This window comes from Lipotes vexillifer, unplaced genomic scaffold (assembly GCF_000442215.2).
Source record: "Lipotes vexillifer unplaced genomic scaffold, Lipotes_vexillifer_v1.1 scaffold545, whole genome shotgun sequence".
NCBI lineage: Eukaryota > Metazoa > Chordata > Mammalia > Artiodactyla > Lipotidae > Lipotes > Lipotes vexillifer.
In genome coordinates, this window is record NW_006779129.1 from 628,660 (window position 1) to 645,108 (window position 16,449).

Genomic DNA, 16,449 nt, shown 5'->3' on the forward strand with positions numbered 1-16,449 from the left:
CCTGCATCGGCAGGCGGACTCTCAACCACTGCGCCACCAGGGAAGCCCTATAAACTTTATTTTTACAAACATATCAATTTATCATTCGTTGACCCTGGTGCCGTTTTGGACCGTCCAGGAGATTCTCTCAGGCTCAACTGGAGAAGAAAGTTCAGTGCATTTGATGGGGCCATGAGGTCGAGGCTAAAAGAGAGACTGAGTTTCAGTGTGTGTCCCGTGGGTGCTGCAACAAATCACCGCAAACTCTGTGACCCTTGTGATAACACCAGGCCCACCCAGATGACCCAGGATGACCCCCCAGTTGGAGAGGATCCAAACTGTAGAGGGAGGTGGAAACCGGCAGGAGGGCACAGACGATGGGACAGATATGCTGGTGCCGGCTGCCCCTTGGCAAACACCGGCAGCCAGGCTGCACCCAGGGGGGCAGGTGGTCTCAGGCGCCCTGACAGGAGACCTTCAGAAGGAGGATGGGGGAAGGAGGTGTCCCCTCTTCCTGCACCACTGTTGCCAATGGGCCTGATTCCAGGAGGGAGGAGTGGGGAGAGGGGGGTGTCTCTTAAATTACGACAAGAGTTGAGAAGGACCGGGGGTAAGAGATGGAGACAGGGTGTACGGCCTCCGAACTCACACAGCCGTGTAACGAAGCGCCACCAGCTCAGTAGTTTTAAAAGAACACAAATGGACCATCTCATGGGCCCCGTGGTTAGTGGTCTGGGCACAGCCCGGCTGGTCTCCCTCGGGTCTCGCAGGCTGGAAACAGCCTGTCGGCCTGTGCAGTCCGACGCTGGGGGCCCTTTTCCAGACTCACTGGTTCTTGGTGGGGTTCAGATCCTGGCTGTGGTGGGGCTGGGGTCCCCTCTTGTGCCTGGCCGCCCTCCATGGGCGGCTCCTAGAAGGCCAGCAGGAGAAAGGAGAAATCTCTCTGATGTCTTTTCGGTCGGACCCACCCAGGAGAACCTTCCATTTGATTAACCTGAAAGCAACCGCCTTGGGACCTTAGTTACGCTGCAGAGTCCCAGGATTGGTGTCCCAGCCGATTCACACTCAGGGGAGCAGTCAGTATGAGTTAAAGAAATGCCCCGTTCTGCCTGTGAGAAGGACCATGAGGCTGCAACGGGAGGGAGGCTTACAGCTCCCCACCCCAGGGGGTGGACGTGTGCTGGGGAGCAGACACACAGCCACAGGGAGGCGGAGGGGGGTCCAGAGCTGCCAGAGATGGTGCAGATGGGGAGCCGGTGGCAGAAATTCCAGCTTCTCTCTTTTAATCTAAAGCGTCTGAATGTGTACAATTCTAAGAATTGTGACAAACACACACCCACGTGACCCACACACCATCAAGATAGACGACACTTCCATTATCCAGAAAGTTCCCTGTGCCCTTCCCACCACCGACTTACCGCCACCGATCAGCTTTCCCACCCTCGAGCTTCTGCAGACGGAGCCGCGCAGCACGTGTGAGTCTGGCGTCTTTCACTCGGCACGATGTGTGTGAAGCTCACACGTGCTCTGTGGTGTCACGCGTGGAGTTCGTGGCGTGGATGGGCCTTGGCTTGCCGTCCTTTCTCCTGTGGACAGAAGAACATTCTCCCCGAGTCTTTGGTTGGCACAGGGCTCAGGGTGGTGTGGCGGGCTGTGAGGGAAGAGTGAGGGATTCCAGGGTCCCGCAGGGGCTCTAACGCCACCTCCCGCCACGCCTCGCCACACGGCCCCTCCTGACCGTGGGCGGCGGCTCGTCCCAGCTCACCTTGCTCCCCAAGTGGCCATCCAGGCTTCACTGGAGGAGGGCGTCTCAGTCTCCGGGGACCATAAGTGTCGTCATCCCCGCAGCCGAAAGACAGAGGAGCAGCTGAACTTAAAATCCTGCCCCGGGAGGGCATCACTTCCTTTAGACCGCAGCTGCTGGGCCAGCAGTCGGGTTGGCGAGTGGAGGCGCCCAGGGCAGGGCTGGCCCGCGGGTCTCGATCAGTGAGCTGCGTGGCCAACAGCCCTAGGACCTACAGCCTTCCGCTGGCCCTCAAAAATCATGGATGGTAAAATGTTCCTTCCTGCACATTCTTAGCATCAAAAACGCATCATAAAGACCAAATACTGGCTGTAGCAATAAATGTGAAGGTGATCGACTCCTCCATGAAAAACAAAGACCGTCAGACAGGGTTAAATGCCCCTGAAGGCCATGTTCAGAACGCACACCAGGACAGCGTGTCTGGAGTTTGAAAGTGAAAGGATGACAAAAAAATAGTCACAAAACACAAACCAAGGCAGGTGAGGCCGAAGCCCTTCTGCCGTCCGGGCAGGACCCCGTGGAGGCCGCAGCCCCGAGGTCAATTTCACAAACATCTGGGCCTCTGAACCCACACTCGGATGGATTGCGCGGCTGGGTCAGAATAAAGGGATCCCGGAGATGGGCTGCGTGTGCCCTGTCTGCCCCGTGCCTGCCTGCGACGGATCCCGGGCAGCTTCCAGGTGGGGCTGGCAGGAGGCCTCCGAGCGACCCTGGGATCCCACCGCAAGGACCAGGCTTCCTGGGAGGTGCAGCCAGGAGAGAGGCCGGGTGCCGCCCCTGGCAGTGTGGGTCAGGACAGATAGGGGGGCGGCCGGCCCCATGAGGGTGTTCTGCACCCCCGGCCAACCCGGTGCCCTGTAGCTCCAACTGTGCACAGAAGGGAGCCACAGGGCCCAGGCAAGAGAGGGATCCTGACCCACCGACAGGAGCTGGGTAACTGGCTTTGCAGGCGTTTGCGGGACTTCACATGATGGTCTGGAACATTTCCTTTACAAACTTGGAAGGGATGTGGGCGTGTGGGCTGGACGTTTCCCTCACAGCAGTTTGAAAAGAATGAAGGCGGATGGTGCTTGTCCTTATCTGGCCGAGCGAGGCTGGGAAGCGAGGAGAGGCGCGCTTGAGGCCGGGTCCCAACCAGGGACTCCAGTTAGAGAGGTGATTCACGGATTAAAGGCGCGGCCCTCTTAAAGGGGAAGTTTCTGATTTCTCACTGTCCTTCAGGAAGAGGTCCCTGGGGTGACCACCTCCAGGCGGGGTGGGGAGGCCTGCGAGTGCGGGGAGCCCCCAGACCCATGCCTCGGCCCCCCGACCTGGGCGCAGACCCGGGGTCCCCAGGAGGGAGCCTGAGCCTAGTGGGGGCTGCGGGGGTCCTGCAGAGGCTCCTGGAGCCCCGGCGCCCCCTCCCTGACCAGGCTTGCCCCCCTAAAGCTGCCCTTTCCTGCAAGCCCTCAGCCTCCCCTCCGCGGCCACGTCTGGGGGCTCGAGCTGCCTTGGCCCCAAACGGAGAAGCGTGCGACGTGAGAGGGTGAGGCCTCGGGTGGGTGCGTCCCTGTTACAAGCCCACTTTGTGGCCGAGGGCACTGAGGTGAAGGTGACTGGCTCAAGGTCACACCGCTGAGGGGGTCACCCCTCAGGCCGGGCTCTTTCTGGTGACAGTGGGGCAGTGGACACTTACCGCCAGCAGCTGTTGGGTTCCCATGGAGCTGAGTGTGACATCAGGCAGGGGCTGAGCCCCTAGGGAGACCCCTGACCCCTCCTCCACACGGGCGCCGCTGCCCCAGAGTCCCCGCGGCCCGGCGCTCGGACCCGTTGCGTGAGGGGTTGGGGTGGGGTGCCGTCGGCCCGCGGGCGGCCCCACCCACCTCTCCTGAGCCCTGCGGCACCCCCCCCCCTCCTGGGGGAGGCCCTCTTACTGCCCTGAACCCAGGCCCAAATCTGCCAGCCGCCACAGAAGGCCAGAGCTGGGTTTGATGCCGGGATGCTGTGGCCCTTCGGGGATTTATCTTGTTGGATCCGACTGGCTCTTCCAGCTGCCCTCCCCCCCTGAATCCACTTCTGATTCTGCAGCCCAGAGTGTCAGGGCCCCTCCCAGCTCCTGCCCCAGACCCGGAAGAGGCGGGAGGCACCTCTACTGGCCCTGAGTGGGGCGCCCCAAGCACCTCTGAGTCCTCCTGTTGGTGCAAAGCGCAAACACCGAGTGGGTCTAACTCCTCGGACAGATGACCGCGGAAAGGGGAGTGACAGCCTTTATTTGGAAAAGTCGCCGACATGGACACCGTTGAGAAAAAACACAGGAAGGAGTAAAAGTAAAACTAAAGTACCAGGAAGGCCTTCAGTAAAATGTAGAACCGATCACTTCCTTGAGGAAAAGAGCTTTGGCTTGTTTTTGGTGAAATGCATCACTTTGCCCTTGGTGGCGGGGCGAGGCCTCTGCGTCCTGGGCTGGGGATGGGGGCAGGATAGCACCTTTGCTCTGGGGTTTTTGTGACATGGGGGTCGAGGAGTCGCGGTTTCTGCTGGCGGGGGGGTGAGTGACAAGAGCCTCGGGAGGAGGTGTCGGCTCATCAGGGCTCAGGCTCATCATTGTGAGCGAGCTCCCTGGGAGACCTGACTCTAGGAAAGTCAAGCTGTGAGGGAGTGGGGGAGGGGAGGCGGTGACAGCTGACCCCAGAGAGGAAAGAGAAACCAGGGTTAGGGGTCCTGACTCGGGATTAGGGGACCCTGACCGGCAGCGCGAGGCGGGACGGTTCAGGTGCGGGTTCAGGTGGGCGGCGGGAGGGGGCCGGCACAGCCCAGGGGCAGGGGCGGCAACACCCCGCTCAGAGGGGCTGGCCAAACACAGAGCACTGAATCACGGCCTTTCAAGCGTTTCCTTTAAAACAACCGAGCTAGTCGGGTGGGTCAGAAACCTTCGAGTCCCCTTCCCGCTCTCCGTCTCAGTGGCGGTGGCCCGGCTGCTAGCCCAGCGCCACCTTCCTGGACACCGTCTGGTGGAAGACACCGCGCAGCAGCGCCTGGTAGCTGGGCACGCGGAACAGGTGGCGCTCACCGAAGGCCACGTCGTACTCGGCCGCCTTGCCGGTGACCAGGACGCGCACGTGGGGCTCGTTCACCTGGGGGCCCACCACCACCATGAAGATCTCGATGCCTGCCCGCTGGGCCTCCTGCACGGCCTTCTCGATGGTGGCCACCGTGGCGCCCTGCGAGTTGCCGTCCGAGAAGAGCAGCAGCCTCTTCTTGGCAGCGCCGGGCGAGGCCTCGCGGTAGAAGCGGGTCACGTAGCCCAGGGCGTCGGTGACGTCGGTGGCGTCATTGAGGAAGGCCATGGTGTCCAGGGCGCTGGCCAGCACGGTGTAGTTCTGCACGAACTGCAGCGCCGCGCGCTCCGGCCGCTGCTGCCCGGTGCCGCTGTACTGCACCACCGCCACGCGCACCTCCTGGCCCGGGCCCGTCTGGCCCGCCGTCAGGAAGCGCTCGGCCAGCCGCTTGGCGAAACGCTTGGAGGTGTCAAAGTTGTGGCTGCCCACGCTGGCCGAGCCGTCCAGCAGGATGGTGATGTCGGTCGGCGAGGAGAAGGTGACTGTGGGCGGGACGGCCGTGAGCACGCACGAGGCCGAGAGCCGAGAGCCGCGCCCACCGCCCCGTGGCCTCTGGGCCCTCCTCACCCGGTGCCCCGCCCCCAGGAGCCCCTCCCCCTCCCCGGGACTCACTTGGGCAGGTGTAATCTGGACATTTCTTGTCTGTAAAAGAGAAAACCCCACAGCATGGACCCAGCGATCTCAGAGACCGCTGTTCCACCTGTAGCCCCCCAAGAGGACACCTGGCATCTCCATGGAAGCACAGCTGACGCTCCTGAATTCCACCCACCAGGAGGGGTGTCCTTTATTCAAGAGAGGGCCTTTGAGGGATGGAACGGTCCCCTGGGCACCAGCCCAGTGAGGCACGCCCCCTTCCCAGAATGAGGAAACCAAGGCTCAGAGAGGAGGAAGGGTGGTCTGCAGCTCAGACCCCGGGCCACGCTGTCTCTGGACGAGGCTGATTACGTGCCCACCGGGAGGGCTAGGGCCCCGAGTCTGACCCCGCAGCTCTCTCTGGCTGCCGACCAGCTGTCTGCACCGTGGACTCAACTCTGACCCGGGGCCAGGCCCAGATGGACATGGCAAGTATGTTCTTAGGTGAGCACCTCTGAGGGGTCTCAGGCTCCAAGACCAAGCACGGCCTGCACCTGTGGGTGCACCGAGCCTCAGACTCCAGCACACACGTGTGCTCGTGGCTCCAGGACAACGGGCGGGAGATGCGGTGCAGCCCACACTCCGGGGGGCACCTGTGTGGACGCTGGGCCACAAGGGAGCCAGGCCACCTGGGGGGAGGGGCAGTGTTGTCCCCTAGGCCCAGGCCTCCTCGGGGAAGAGTGGGAAGTGGCTGGGGGGGCGGCAGGCATGCTACTGGCTGTGGGTGTGTGGCTCCCGTGGCCGGAGGTCACCGTGAGAGCAGAGCAGGACCAAGCCTGGGCCGAGGGGGCCCCTGCCCGCGCCCACCTATGCAGATCTGGGCGGTGACGTTCTTCAGGAAGCCATCGTCCAGCAGCTCCGCGTAATTCTCCTTGACCAGCGAGATGCCCGGCCGCCCCTGGGGCGCCAGGCCTTGGCAGGAGATGACGTTGAGTTGGTCGGAGCCCGCGGCTAAGCCAAACACATCCTTGATGCCCACGGAGACCACCTGGGGGGAGGGGCAGTGTTGGCGTGGCCCCCGGTGGGGACAGTCTCCCAAGCCCCAGGGCGCAAGGGTGGCAGTGCAGACACGGAGGCCGCCCCACCTGGATGTCAGGGCCGCAGAGCACGCTGAGTGGGATGGTGTCCCTCTGGGTGTCCGAGCGGCCGTCCGTGATGACCAGGGCGATGCGGTTGTTCTGGGTGGGTGGCAGCAGCCGGCTCCGGGTGTACTGCAGAGCCTCGCCTGTGAAGGTGCCTCCACCCATCCACCGCAGTTTCTTGATGGCTCTGTGGGGCCACGGCGCCGCCCTCAGTGTGGGGCAGGGGGCCAGGGGGCCGGGGGCAGGGCTGAAGTCCATTTCAATCTCCAGACAGGACTCCACAGTTTTTCCACAATAACTGACATAGTTCCAATCCAGCCTCCTAACATTAGTATGTACTTTATAATTCTAATTGGAAAAGTTACGATGTGGTTGGCTGCTCTCCCCACATTAATGTTTTCCTTATGCTTTTGTTTTTCCTGTAAACCAGCCTATCCCCTAATGAGTGTCCTCTAACAGATCTCTGTATCCGTTTAACCTCATAAAACAATCCGCGTCATGCAACTTTTTGCTTAATAATAGACTACTTTAAGTTCCTGACATTTTATGTGAGTTTGTTCCTCTGCTTCTCCTTTGTTTCTCAGCCAGACTGTAAATCCGTGCACTACCACAACTCCACTCAGCTTGTTCATACAGTGCATACTGTTTACAGTAACTGGACACTTAAGGATCATAAATATTTTGTATTTAGTGCCTAGTTTATTCACTTGGAGCAATAATTAAGGTAATGTCTACAAGGGCTTATCTAGAGTAAGTATGCTATTATATGTACATATATATTAACAACATTCCTGAGGGCAGAGCTCATATATGTTGCCTCTTTTTCTTATCATCCTAAGGATTATAATGCCAGAGGTGGCATACAGCAAGCATCTAATAGGTGCATATCACTGTCCAATTGTCACACTGAGCTTTTTCTCTTGCTACTTTCCTCATGGTTACACATCAGGTAGAGTGACTGCCAACATAAATATATCCTTTCAGAACTGAATTTCTTTCTTTAAACTGAGAGACATTTGAATATTTTATTATTTATTTCCAGGGCAGGGCGGGGGGGCCCGCTGGGGACCGTGTGTGGGCCGGCTCCGAGCAGCTGCACTCACTCCTTGAAGTCCTGGGCGTTCCTGATGTTGGGGTCTCGCAGGTCCACGTGCTCCTGCATCTGGTTGTGGCTGTACTGCACCACGCCCGCGTGTGACTGCCCAGGCTCAAACTGCACGGGGACAGGAGCCGCGGTCGGGAGCGGCCCCCACGAGGGGCCCCCGAGGCACCCATGCCCCTCCTGGGCCGCCCTTCCACCCACCACCTGTCCCAGGCTGGACCAGCTCCCGGGCCCCTGGGCCCCCGGGGTGACTCTCATGCTCTGGTGGGCTGGGGGCTTCGGCTTTCGAGAAACAAAGCGTCCGTCCCATGGCCCCCAGCACCTGGCCATTCCACTCTGGTGTCAGGACAGACCTCTCCTGGGAAGCTCCGTCCTCGAGTGAGGCCAGGGTGGGCACCTCACCTTGACCAGCTCGTCCCTGCTCAGCCGGTCGATGACCTTGACGATGAAGTCCTTGGAGATCTCGAAGTTCTGCAGGCCGATGCTCTCGGAGCTGTCCAGCACGAACAGGATGTCGATGGGGCCGCACTTGCACTCTGTGGGCGGTGGCAGGCTCAGCCTCGGGGCTCCTCCCAGGACCCCTTCCAGAGCAGGGCAGCCCCGAGGGGCAGGGCCTCGAGGACCCGGGGGCACTGGGAGAACTCCCGTCCCCCCGTGCCTGCTGTGTGAGCGGGGAGAGGACGAGGTGGGCCAGCACCCCAGGGCTGCGGGAGTGTGGGCGAGGGGCTCCACCCCCCACGGGGTCAGTCCACTCGAACGCTAAGAACACCAGGTGAAGAGTCACTCACCACAGCAAGCTGGGAGGAGGAGAAAGAGGAAATTACGGGGTCGTTGAGACTAAACCCTCCAGCCAGCCCTCCCCGGCCCTCCAGGACTCCAGTGGGTGGGCACACGCCTGCCCCCATGCCTGCCTCACCCCGGCCGGCACCGTGGCAGGATGTTCCTTCTAGTTAGGACAGTGACTCAAAGGTGGAGATACTCACAGCACATCTTCATAATGATGTCCAAAATCTCGCATTCCTGGGGAGGGGGTGAGACACTCCCATGAGACACAACAGGCCCTGCTGTGACCCCAACAGGGCTGCCCCAGGCTCTGGGGGTGAGGCCAGCCTTCCAGGTCCCCATCCCCTGGGACCACAGCTGGGACCACAGAGGGGCTGGGCTGGGCAGGGTGTCTCCCTTCCCATGGTGTGCCCTGCTCTGCCTGTGAGGCCCCTGCCTGCAGGCATGAGCACTTGATGTGGTCCCCGACATGTGGCCACGCGTCCCACCCCCGTGCCCATCACACGTTCCTGTGGGGGCGAAGACGTGTCTTCCCGTGGCCATAAGATATCCACCCTGTGGCCATAATGTGCCCCCCCCCCGGCTTCATGTGTTCCCCTATGGCCACCACGTGTCCCCCCAGTGGCCCCGCACGCCCCGCCATGGCCACCACGTGTCCCCCCAGTGGCATCGCATGCCCCGCCATGGCCATCATGTGCCCCTATGGCGATCACATGTCTCCTGCGGCCATCACACCCCCATGGCCACCATGTGCCCCCCTGTGGCCATCACGTGTCCCCCGCCCGTCGCCATCACGGCTCCCCACCCTCACAGGATGCTGGGCCAGAGCGGTTGGCCCCCAAGGATGTCCACAGACACCCCACTTACGTCTGGCCCTGGTAGTCCCACGTGTCCTGGGGGTCCCTGTCAGAGAAAGGACAGGAAAGGGTGGACGCTGGGGCCCTGCCCCATTCCTGGGCTATAGGTCTGACGGGAGCCCTCGGCTGACCCCACCTCCATTTAGGGCCCCCCCAACACTAGAGGCAGCTGAGGCTTCTGCACGTTAAGGGCTGGGGGACCTGCTACCTCCGTCTGCTGGGCGACAACTGTCTAATGTACCCTTTCCTGGTGGTCTGTGGGTGCTCACCGCCTGGGGCAGAGTGTCCCTGTGGGTCTAATGGCGCCACCTCGAGGGGCAGGGTGCCCAGCCTCATCCAGGCACCGCCCTGGGCCCTGCCGTGCCCATCACGCCTCACCTGGAGACCCACCCTCCCCTTCTCTGCCCACACCTGCCTGCTCAGCCCCCCACCCTGAAACTGCCCATTCCCCCTCATCCTGCCTGCCAAAGCCCCGCCTCCCGAGCCCTTCCCCAGAGCCTGGCTCCCAGGTTCCCGCCCCCAACCCCCAGCCTCTGCAGCCTCTGGGTGGGGCACCTGCCCGCGCGCGCCAACGCACCTGGGGGCCTTCGGGGCCTCGGTAGCCCTTTGCTCCTTTGGCGCCTCGGGGAGAAATGTCATTGTTCTGGAAGGACAGTGCGGTGTTACAGGCACCGCCACACGTGGCCGGAGCCCCTGGACCCCCTGCTGCGAGCCTGCCCACTGCACCCTCGACCCCGGACCCTCAGCCGCCCTCGAAGCCACCACAGCCCTCCGGGTCCGGGCCCTTGAGGCTGAGGCCGACCCGGGATGTCACAGCATGTGGTGGGCTCTGCACTCACGTCCTCTCCGGGGTCCCCGGCTTCTCCCTCGTCTCCCTTGAGGCCAGGGTAGCCTTTGGTGCCCTGCAGGGGAGCACGTGGTTAGGGGGAGCCGGGCCCAGGGTCAGGGGTGGGTGCTGCGGGCCTGGGCTCCTGGGGGGGTCAGGGCTGTGGGGGGTGCGGTGGAGCCCTCGGCTCCTGAGGGGAGTCTCAGCAGGGGCACCCCGCCCAGGGCCGGGTGGGGCTCCCAGAGACGGAGACGCAGGCTGGGGCGCCTTGGCGACAGCTGGGCTGCGGGGGGCAGTGCGTCTACACGTGTGTGAGTGTTTGCATGTGTGCTTGCTCAGGTGTGGGAGCGATGTGCTTGAACGTGCACGTGTGCTCCAGGGGCCGACAGAGCAGACGGGCGTGTACTCACATTTATCCCGGGAGGACCCCTGCTGCCCGGATAGCCCTGCAGGGAAGGCAGGACAGTCACGCCGGGCTCTGACATGGCGGGGGGCCACGAGGGGCAATCCCAGCCACGGAGCCCGTGTGCCCGACTGGCCAAAGGGGGTGTCGGGGGACACTCACAGGGAAGCCGGGGAAGCCCTCGGTGCCGTTTCCGGGCGGGCCATCTTCACCCTGGGAGAGCAGACCACGTCCAGTCACTGTGGGACTCGCCCAGGCCGGCTGCTTCTGGACTCTGGCGTCCCAGGCAGCCCCCCACCAGGGCTGTGCCCTGTGCCCTGCGTCACTCACCCTTTCGCCCATCAGCCCGGGGTCTCCGGGGGGTCCTGGGGGCCCTGAGGCTCCTGCCGGGCCCTAAGGAGGAGAAAATGAAGTGGACACCAGGCAGCGAGCCGCACAGGCTCAGAGGCACAAGGCCTCCTGGAGGAAAGAGGGGCAGCAGTTAAATAAAATACACGTCTTCACGCAGCACAGAAATGACTAAAAGAAGGGAATTCAAACCGACGGTCCGGGGGCCGCGTAACCTTCGGGCCTTAGAGGCCACACCTGCCCAGTGGTCCACCCAGGGAGTGACCCGAGGAGGAGGTGACCAGAACAGGGACAGAAACCCACGGGGTCACTGCAGGAAATTCAAACCCGAGAGCCCATCCGGCGGGGGTGGGGGAACCAGCAGATCGAGCTACAGGCATGGCCAACGGGAGCACGTCAACAACGCGTTGAAAAATCGTTAAGGTTTGAGCTCATGATGAGAAAAACAACAAAAAACCTTACCAAGTCAAATTTATAAGGCATAACATGCAAGAAAGAAAAAAGAAATTTGGATAGAAATAAGCCAAGCTCTTCATGCTGTTTATCTCTGGGGGGTGTTTTAGATTTCTTTTTGTAGTTTTTTTCATTTTCTAAATGTCCTAAGAGTCACATATACTGTGGGGTGAAATGAAACAGTTTTAACAGGTAAGGAGCCTGGGGGGATCTCCTAAGGAAGCGCTGGGTACAGGATGGGGTCTGGGTCCAGGGCTGGCCCCTCCTAGGATGGGGGGCGGGGAGGGCTCCTCACCTCGGTCCCTGGGGGCCCCTCGTCACCGCGGTATCCTTTCGGTCCAGTGGGGCCAGCTTCACCCTGAAGAGAGAGGGCGGCAGCCGTCGGTCCCCCTCTGCCCCAGAGCAGCCCCCAGGCCCCAGACCCCACACTTCCTGGCTGCTCTATCCCCGTCCCTCTCTGGAGGTGACCCCTGCATTTCCGGGGCCAGGCTCTCGGTCCCCTGAGCACTGCACAGACGCCCCCAGCCAGGCCCCAGTGACGAGGGCAAGCGTGTGTCACTCAGGGGGCTGCTGGCCCGCCTGCCCCCCTGGGCCCCACCAACAGGACCCTGGACTCAGAGGCCCGTCCCCTGCGCCCCGTCATGAGGCGGCACTTCTCATGAGTTCTCTGCTGGCTGCCCTCCCGTCACAAATGTGCACGACGCCCGTTATCCGGCCAAGAGGCTGCTGCAGCGCTGCCGCCCCACACCGGGCCAGGGTCCGGCCGTGGCCACGGCCCGGGAGCTGGCGTGGTTGTGTGCCTCGGCCAGCGCCAGCATCACGCTCCCTGCACGCTGGCCACGGGGACACGGGGGCTCAGGGGGTCAGGCTGAGGCCCCGAGACCTGCCTCGGGGCAAGAAAAACGGCACCTCCTGGTCCCGGGTAGCACCTCCTGGGAAACTGGGACTCAAGGGCCTGCCTAAGACACAGAAAGACCAAACTCGGGCAGAGCTCCTGTGGGCAGCTGGCACCCTCGCGGGTGGGAGGGGGTGCCCACCGCGGTGGGACGTGGGACAGGCGAGGCCTGACGGCTGGGCCCGCCACGGGACGACGAGACCCTGTCCTCTGTTTCTCCACTGCCTTTTCCTGAGATTTGGGAAAACACATTTCCCAGAACTCTCTGCATGGACCCTGGGGTCGGAGCCGGCCTCCTGCTGGGCCTGGAGTCGGTCGTGGGTCCGTGGTGGGGTTGGGAGGGCGGGGCACACAAGCCAGAGCCTGGAGGCCCGCAAGTCGAATGTCCAGGTGACCAAGCGCCTCCTTGGCTGGGAGCCACGGGTCGGGAGGGGACCGTCTCCAGTCGCTCACAGGCTGGGGGGACACAGGGCCCCCTCCCAAAGGGGGCAGCCACCCCCAGCAGCGCCCGGGGTCCCCACCGCCTGGGGTGGGGCCTCCCTCTCTCCCCACACTCTCAGTCATTTCCTTTTCTTTGCAGTGACTATCATGACTGAAAACTAATGCTGCTGGGAGGCTCCCACGAACCCGCGTCGGCTCTGCTTTTAGAGCTTCGTGCCTGCAGAGTCTCGAATGACTTCCTGAAGGTGCCACAAGGAAGACCTGGGTCACACGGGCAGCTTGTCCCGGCAGCACCGGCCAGGAGCAGTTACCGCTCCTTGGTTCCTGTCCAGGAAAGTCAGGGGCCCAGGCAGGGGCCCAGGAAGCCACCCAGGCAGCAGGCCCAGCCCGGCCTGAGGCCACATGAGTTACAGTTGTGGGAACTGGGTGGAAATGGAAAGAGGAGGGGTGTGCGACAGCCAGACCAGAAAGAGGCACACGTAGGTGAGGGGGTTTAAACATGATGGAAGTGCATTTTAACCAGCAGGAAAGACTGCAGTTACGTGTGTTGTGACAACGCGCTGGCCGTTCGCCGAAAAAGCCAAGCAGGCCAAGCTCACCTCTCTTCCAGCCCCTCAGGCTAGACTCCAGACAAATCAAAGATGTAAGCAAAAAATACACTAAAAGGGGTGAGCGCATTTGTAAATCTTTGTAAACGAGCAGGACATCCTCAACCACAGGGTACCGTAGACAAGGTCAGGACGCAGATGACAACTGACAAAACGTCTCCACCACGGATGGAGCCCCACGCCATCAACGTGGGAAACACAGATGCCGGTGGGAAATGAACAGCAGCCTCGACAGCCCGGCAGAGACCGCGCTTGGCCCGTAAACCCATGAACAGTCAAAGCAAGAGGGGAGAAAAAGCTCACATCAGGAGTCTGATCATAGCTCATCTTGGCAAAGGTGTGGGAGCCGTCCTATTTCACACTCTTGGGGGAGTGTGAGTGGGGGCCAGATAGAGAAGTAAGTAGGATTATTTGGCAAATATCAACTCACACACACACCACTGGGCTAAGAAATGTTGCTGCTAAGAACTTACATTCTGGACATAGCCTTGGAAGCTCTTCAGGGTGGATGGATGGATGAATGGCTGGGTGGGTAGATGGATGGATGGACGGATGGATACATATATCCACAGATATGTGATAGATGAATAGACAGATGACAGATGGGTGGATGGTAGATGGATAGATGCACACATGTACATAGATGATGGACGGATAGATGGATAGAGATGGATGGATGAATGGACAGATGGACAGATGAGCTGACTGAACGGCAGATGGATGTTGATATTTATTACAGTATTTTTCTGTTTTTTTTGGTCATGCCGTGCAGCTTGTGGGGTCTTATTTCCCCTACCAGGGATTGAACCCAGACCACGGCAGTGAAAGCCCGGCATCCTAACTGCTAGGCCACCAGGGGACTCCCTACAGTATTTTTCTGTAAAGGAAAATACTGCAGACAATCCCGTTACAGTCAACGGGGACGAGAAGGGGCAGGAAGTAGACCCTTCCGAGGGCGCCAAGGAAGAGGCCGCAGTGCAGGTCAGTGGCAGAGCCGGCCGATGCCCAGCCCGGCAGCACCCCGAATTGCAGGGGCCCTCAGGGGCTCGTGGACCCTGGGGCAGCCCTCACCCCACGGGAGGCGGCGGGCGGGGCGAGGGCCTTGCGGGACCTACCTCTGCAGCCAGGCGTCCTCACCACGCACATAGGTCAGCTTGCTACGTGTTCACTACGTGTGGTCTGTCTCCCCACTGGATGGCCAGCACCCCAAAAATAAGGGTGGCACCAGGCTGTGTGCCCCCTTTCCTGGGCTCCCCCAGGGCCGGCTGGAGCTCGAGCAGGCCCTGCTGACCTCTGCCAGGATGCACTGGCCACCAGCGGTATCCCTCTGGCCGAGGCCTGCCCAAGTGCGGACTGCATCCCAAAGTGCCTCGCCTCTGCGTGCATCCTGTCCCCACCCTCCACTCGTGGACCCCCGTGGCCAGCCCCGGGCCGGGGTCTGGAGATGGGCTGAGAGCAGCGGCGGGCATGATGCTCCCTGGGGAGGGTCGTCTCACCTGTGCCCCGCCTCCAGCCGCTCACAGCCTCCTGCCTGTCCCCCGCCCCCTCCTTCCACCCAGCCCGCTGCTTCCTCAGGCCTCCACTGTCCTCCTCATCCCCAGCATGGCCTCTAGAAGGTCACATCCAGGAATTCTAGAACCTTCTGTGCACCAACACTCCCAAATCAATTTCCAGCCAGGATCTCACCTCTGGGCTCCGAACACTGAGAGAGGCTCACACACCCTGTCTCCAATGTGGGGTGCCTCTGTCTGGGCTCAGTCCCCCGTGACCCCGCTCCACCAGGCCAGGGGGTCCCCAGGGTCCCCCGACTCCAGCACGCCCCTGCTGCTGCCCGCCCTGTCCCCGCATGCCCTAGCCTGGCCTCCAAGCCCACTGCCCTCCCCCAGCACCAGCTGAGCCAGGGCACCCTTCCTCGCCCTGAGGGCAGAGCTGGGGGCAGCATGGGGCTCTGCGCACTCAGTGCTGCACCCTGGCAGGCGCCCACCCTGAGACAGGGTTCCCCTGGGAGCACTGGGCCCAGCTCACCAATCCGCACCAGCCACCCTGGCCCCCCACCCGACCCCAGACATCCCAAGGTCTCCAGGCCTTACCCCTGCAGGAAGCACCCCAGGTGGGAAGAGAAAAGGGACCTCCCCCTAAATCTGTGAGCTGATCCAAACTGGCAGCAGCTCCCCTCCTGCCCCCCGGCAGCCGGGCTTCCTACCGGGTCTCCGGGGATGCCAACGGGGCCTTCTCGTCCCTGGTCACCTTGGGGTCCAGCTTCGCCCTGGAGAGGAAAAGCTGCTGAGGTGGAGATGGAAGAGGGCAGCCGCCCCGGGTGGCCACCAGGCGAGGCCGGGGGCCTGGCAGCTCCCACACAGCCAGGAAGGGCCGCTGTCTGCTGTGGGCCGGCCTCGTCCTTCCTTTTCACGCTTGCCCACGTGTTTCCCACACGTGGACACGTGCCTGGCCATCAGGTGACTTGTGCTTTCAAGGGGCCACGACAAGGGGCCAGCAGCCCCCCCGAGGCCGGGAGGCATCTCATCGTCCACCCGGCCTCGGGTCCCAGAGCTGTGTGGGGCTGACCATACCTGCACCCTCGTTTGTCCAGGGCACCTCCTGGAGGCACAGCCTGGCCTTCAGTCCTGTTTCCTGACCTGAAGCTCTTGGCTCGGAAAGGGGGTCAAAGCTACATCGTCCCTGCTTTGCTGTCCTTCCCCACCCCTGCCTGGGGGGGGGGCCTGGGGGCGGGGTCAGAAAGACAAACCTCTCTTCCCCTGGCCTTGGCCTTGGCTAAACTCACTCTCGCCATCGAGACGCCTTGGACACGCATCTGGAGGAGGAGGATTTGCGCCTACGTCTGCGTGTCACCCCAGGGGCACAGCACGGCCTCGGGAAGCGTCCCGTTCTTGCGGACGGGGAGCGGCGGCGCCTGCATCTCCAGCAGGGAGCGGGCCAGCCGCATCTGAGGCTTGGGGCTCAGCATCCTTGCCTCCTAACCCCGGAGCCATAGGGTGAGGCCTGCTCCCCGCTCCACCCGGGCAGAGTCTGACTCGGTGCCCACGCTCTGGGTCCCGCCAGCCTCTCCCGCTTGACCGCGTGGCAAAGGAAGCCCAGCGTGGCCCCTGACGGCGAAGCCGCTGGGCCTCGGAGGTGAG

The 16,449-nt window shown here is 62.1% G+C and overlaps 1 protein-coding gene across 1 annotated transcript in view; it reads right to left on the reverse strand.

Moving 5' to 3' along the window:
* Nucleotides 1-4,740: 4,740 nt before the first annotated feature.
* The window catches only part of COL6A1 (collagen type VI alpha 1 chain), a 31,742-nt gene continuing 20,033 nt past the window's right edge, over nucleotides 4,741-16,449 (reverse strand). The window contains exons 23-38 of the mRNA XM_007452504.1: nucleotides 15,516-15,578; nucleotides 11,664-11,726; nucleotides 10,898-10,960; nucleotides 10,730-10,780; nucleotides 10,575-10,610; nucleotides 10,178-10,240; nucleotides 9,916-9,981; nucleotides 9,349-9,384; nucleotides 8,682-8,718; nucleotides 8,487-8,495; nucleotides 8,101-8,234; nucleotides 7,700-7,809; nucleotides 6,600-6,783; nucleotides 6,322-6,502; nucleotides 5,494-5,523; nucleotides 4,741-5,363 (exon numbers count right to left, since the gene is read on the reverse strand). Of these exons, the coding sequence (XP_007452566.1) occupies nucleotides 4,741-5,363; nucleotides 5,494-5,523; nucleotides 6,322-6,502; nucleotides 6,600-6,783; nucleotides 7,700-7,809; nucleotides 8,101-8,234; nucleotides 8,487-8,495; nucleotides 8,682-8,718; nucleotides 9,349-9,384; nucleotides 9,916-9,981; nucleotides 10,178-10,240; nucleotides 10,575-10,610; nucleotides 10,730-10,780; nucleotides 10,898-10,960; nucleotides 11,664-11,726; nucleotides 15,516-15,578 (1,749 nt within the window). The remainder of the gene's footprint in view (nucleotides 5,364-5,493; nucleotides 5,524-6,321; nucleotides 6,503-6,599; nucleotides 6,784-7,699; nucleotides 7,810-8,100; nucleotides 8,235-8,486; nucleotides 8,496-8,681; nucleotides 8,719-9,348; nucleotides 9,385-9,915; nucleotides 9,982-10,177; nucleotides 10,241-10,574; nucleotides 10,611-10,729; nucleotides 10,781-10,897; nucleotides 10,961-11,663; nucleotides 11,727-15,515; nucleotides 15,579-16,449) is intronic.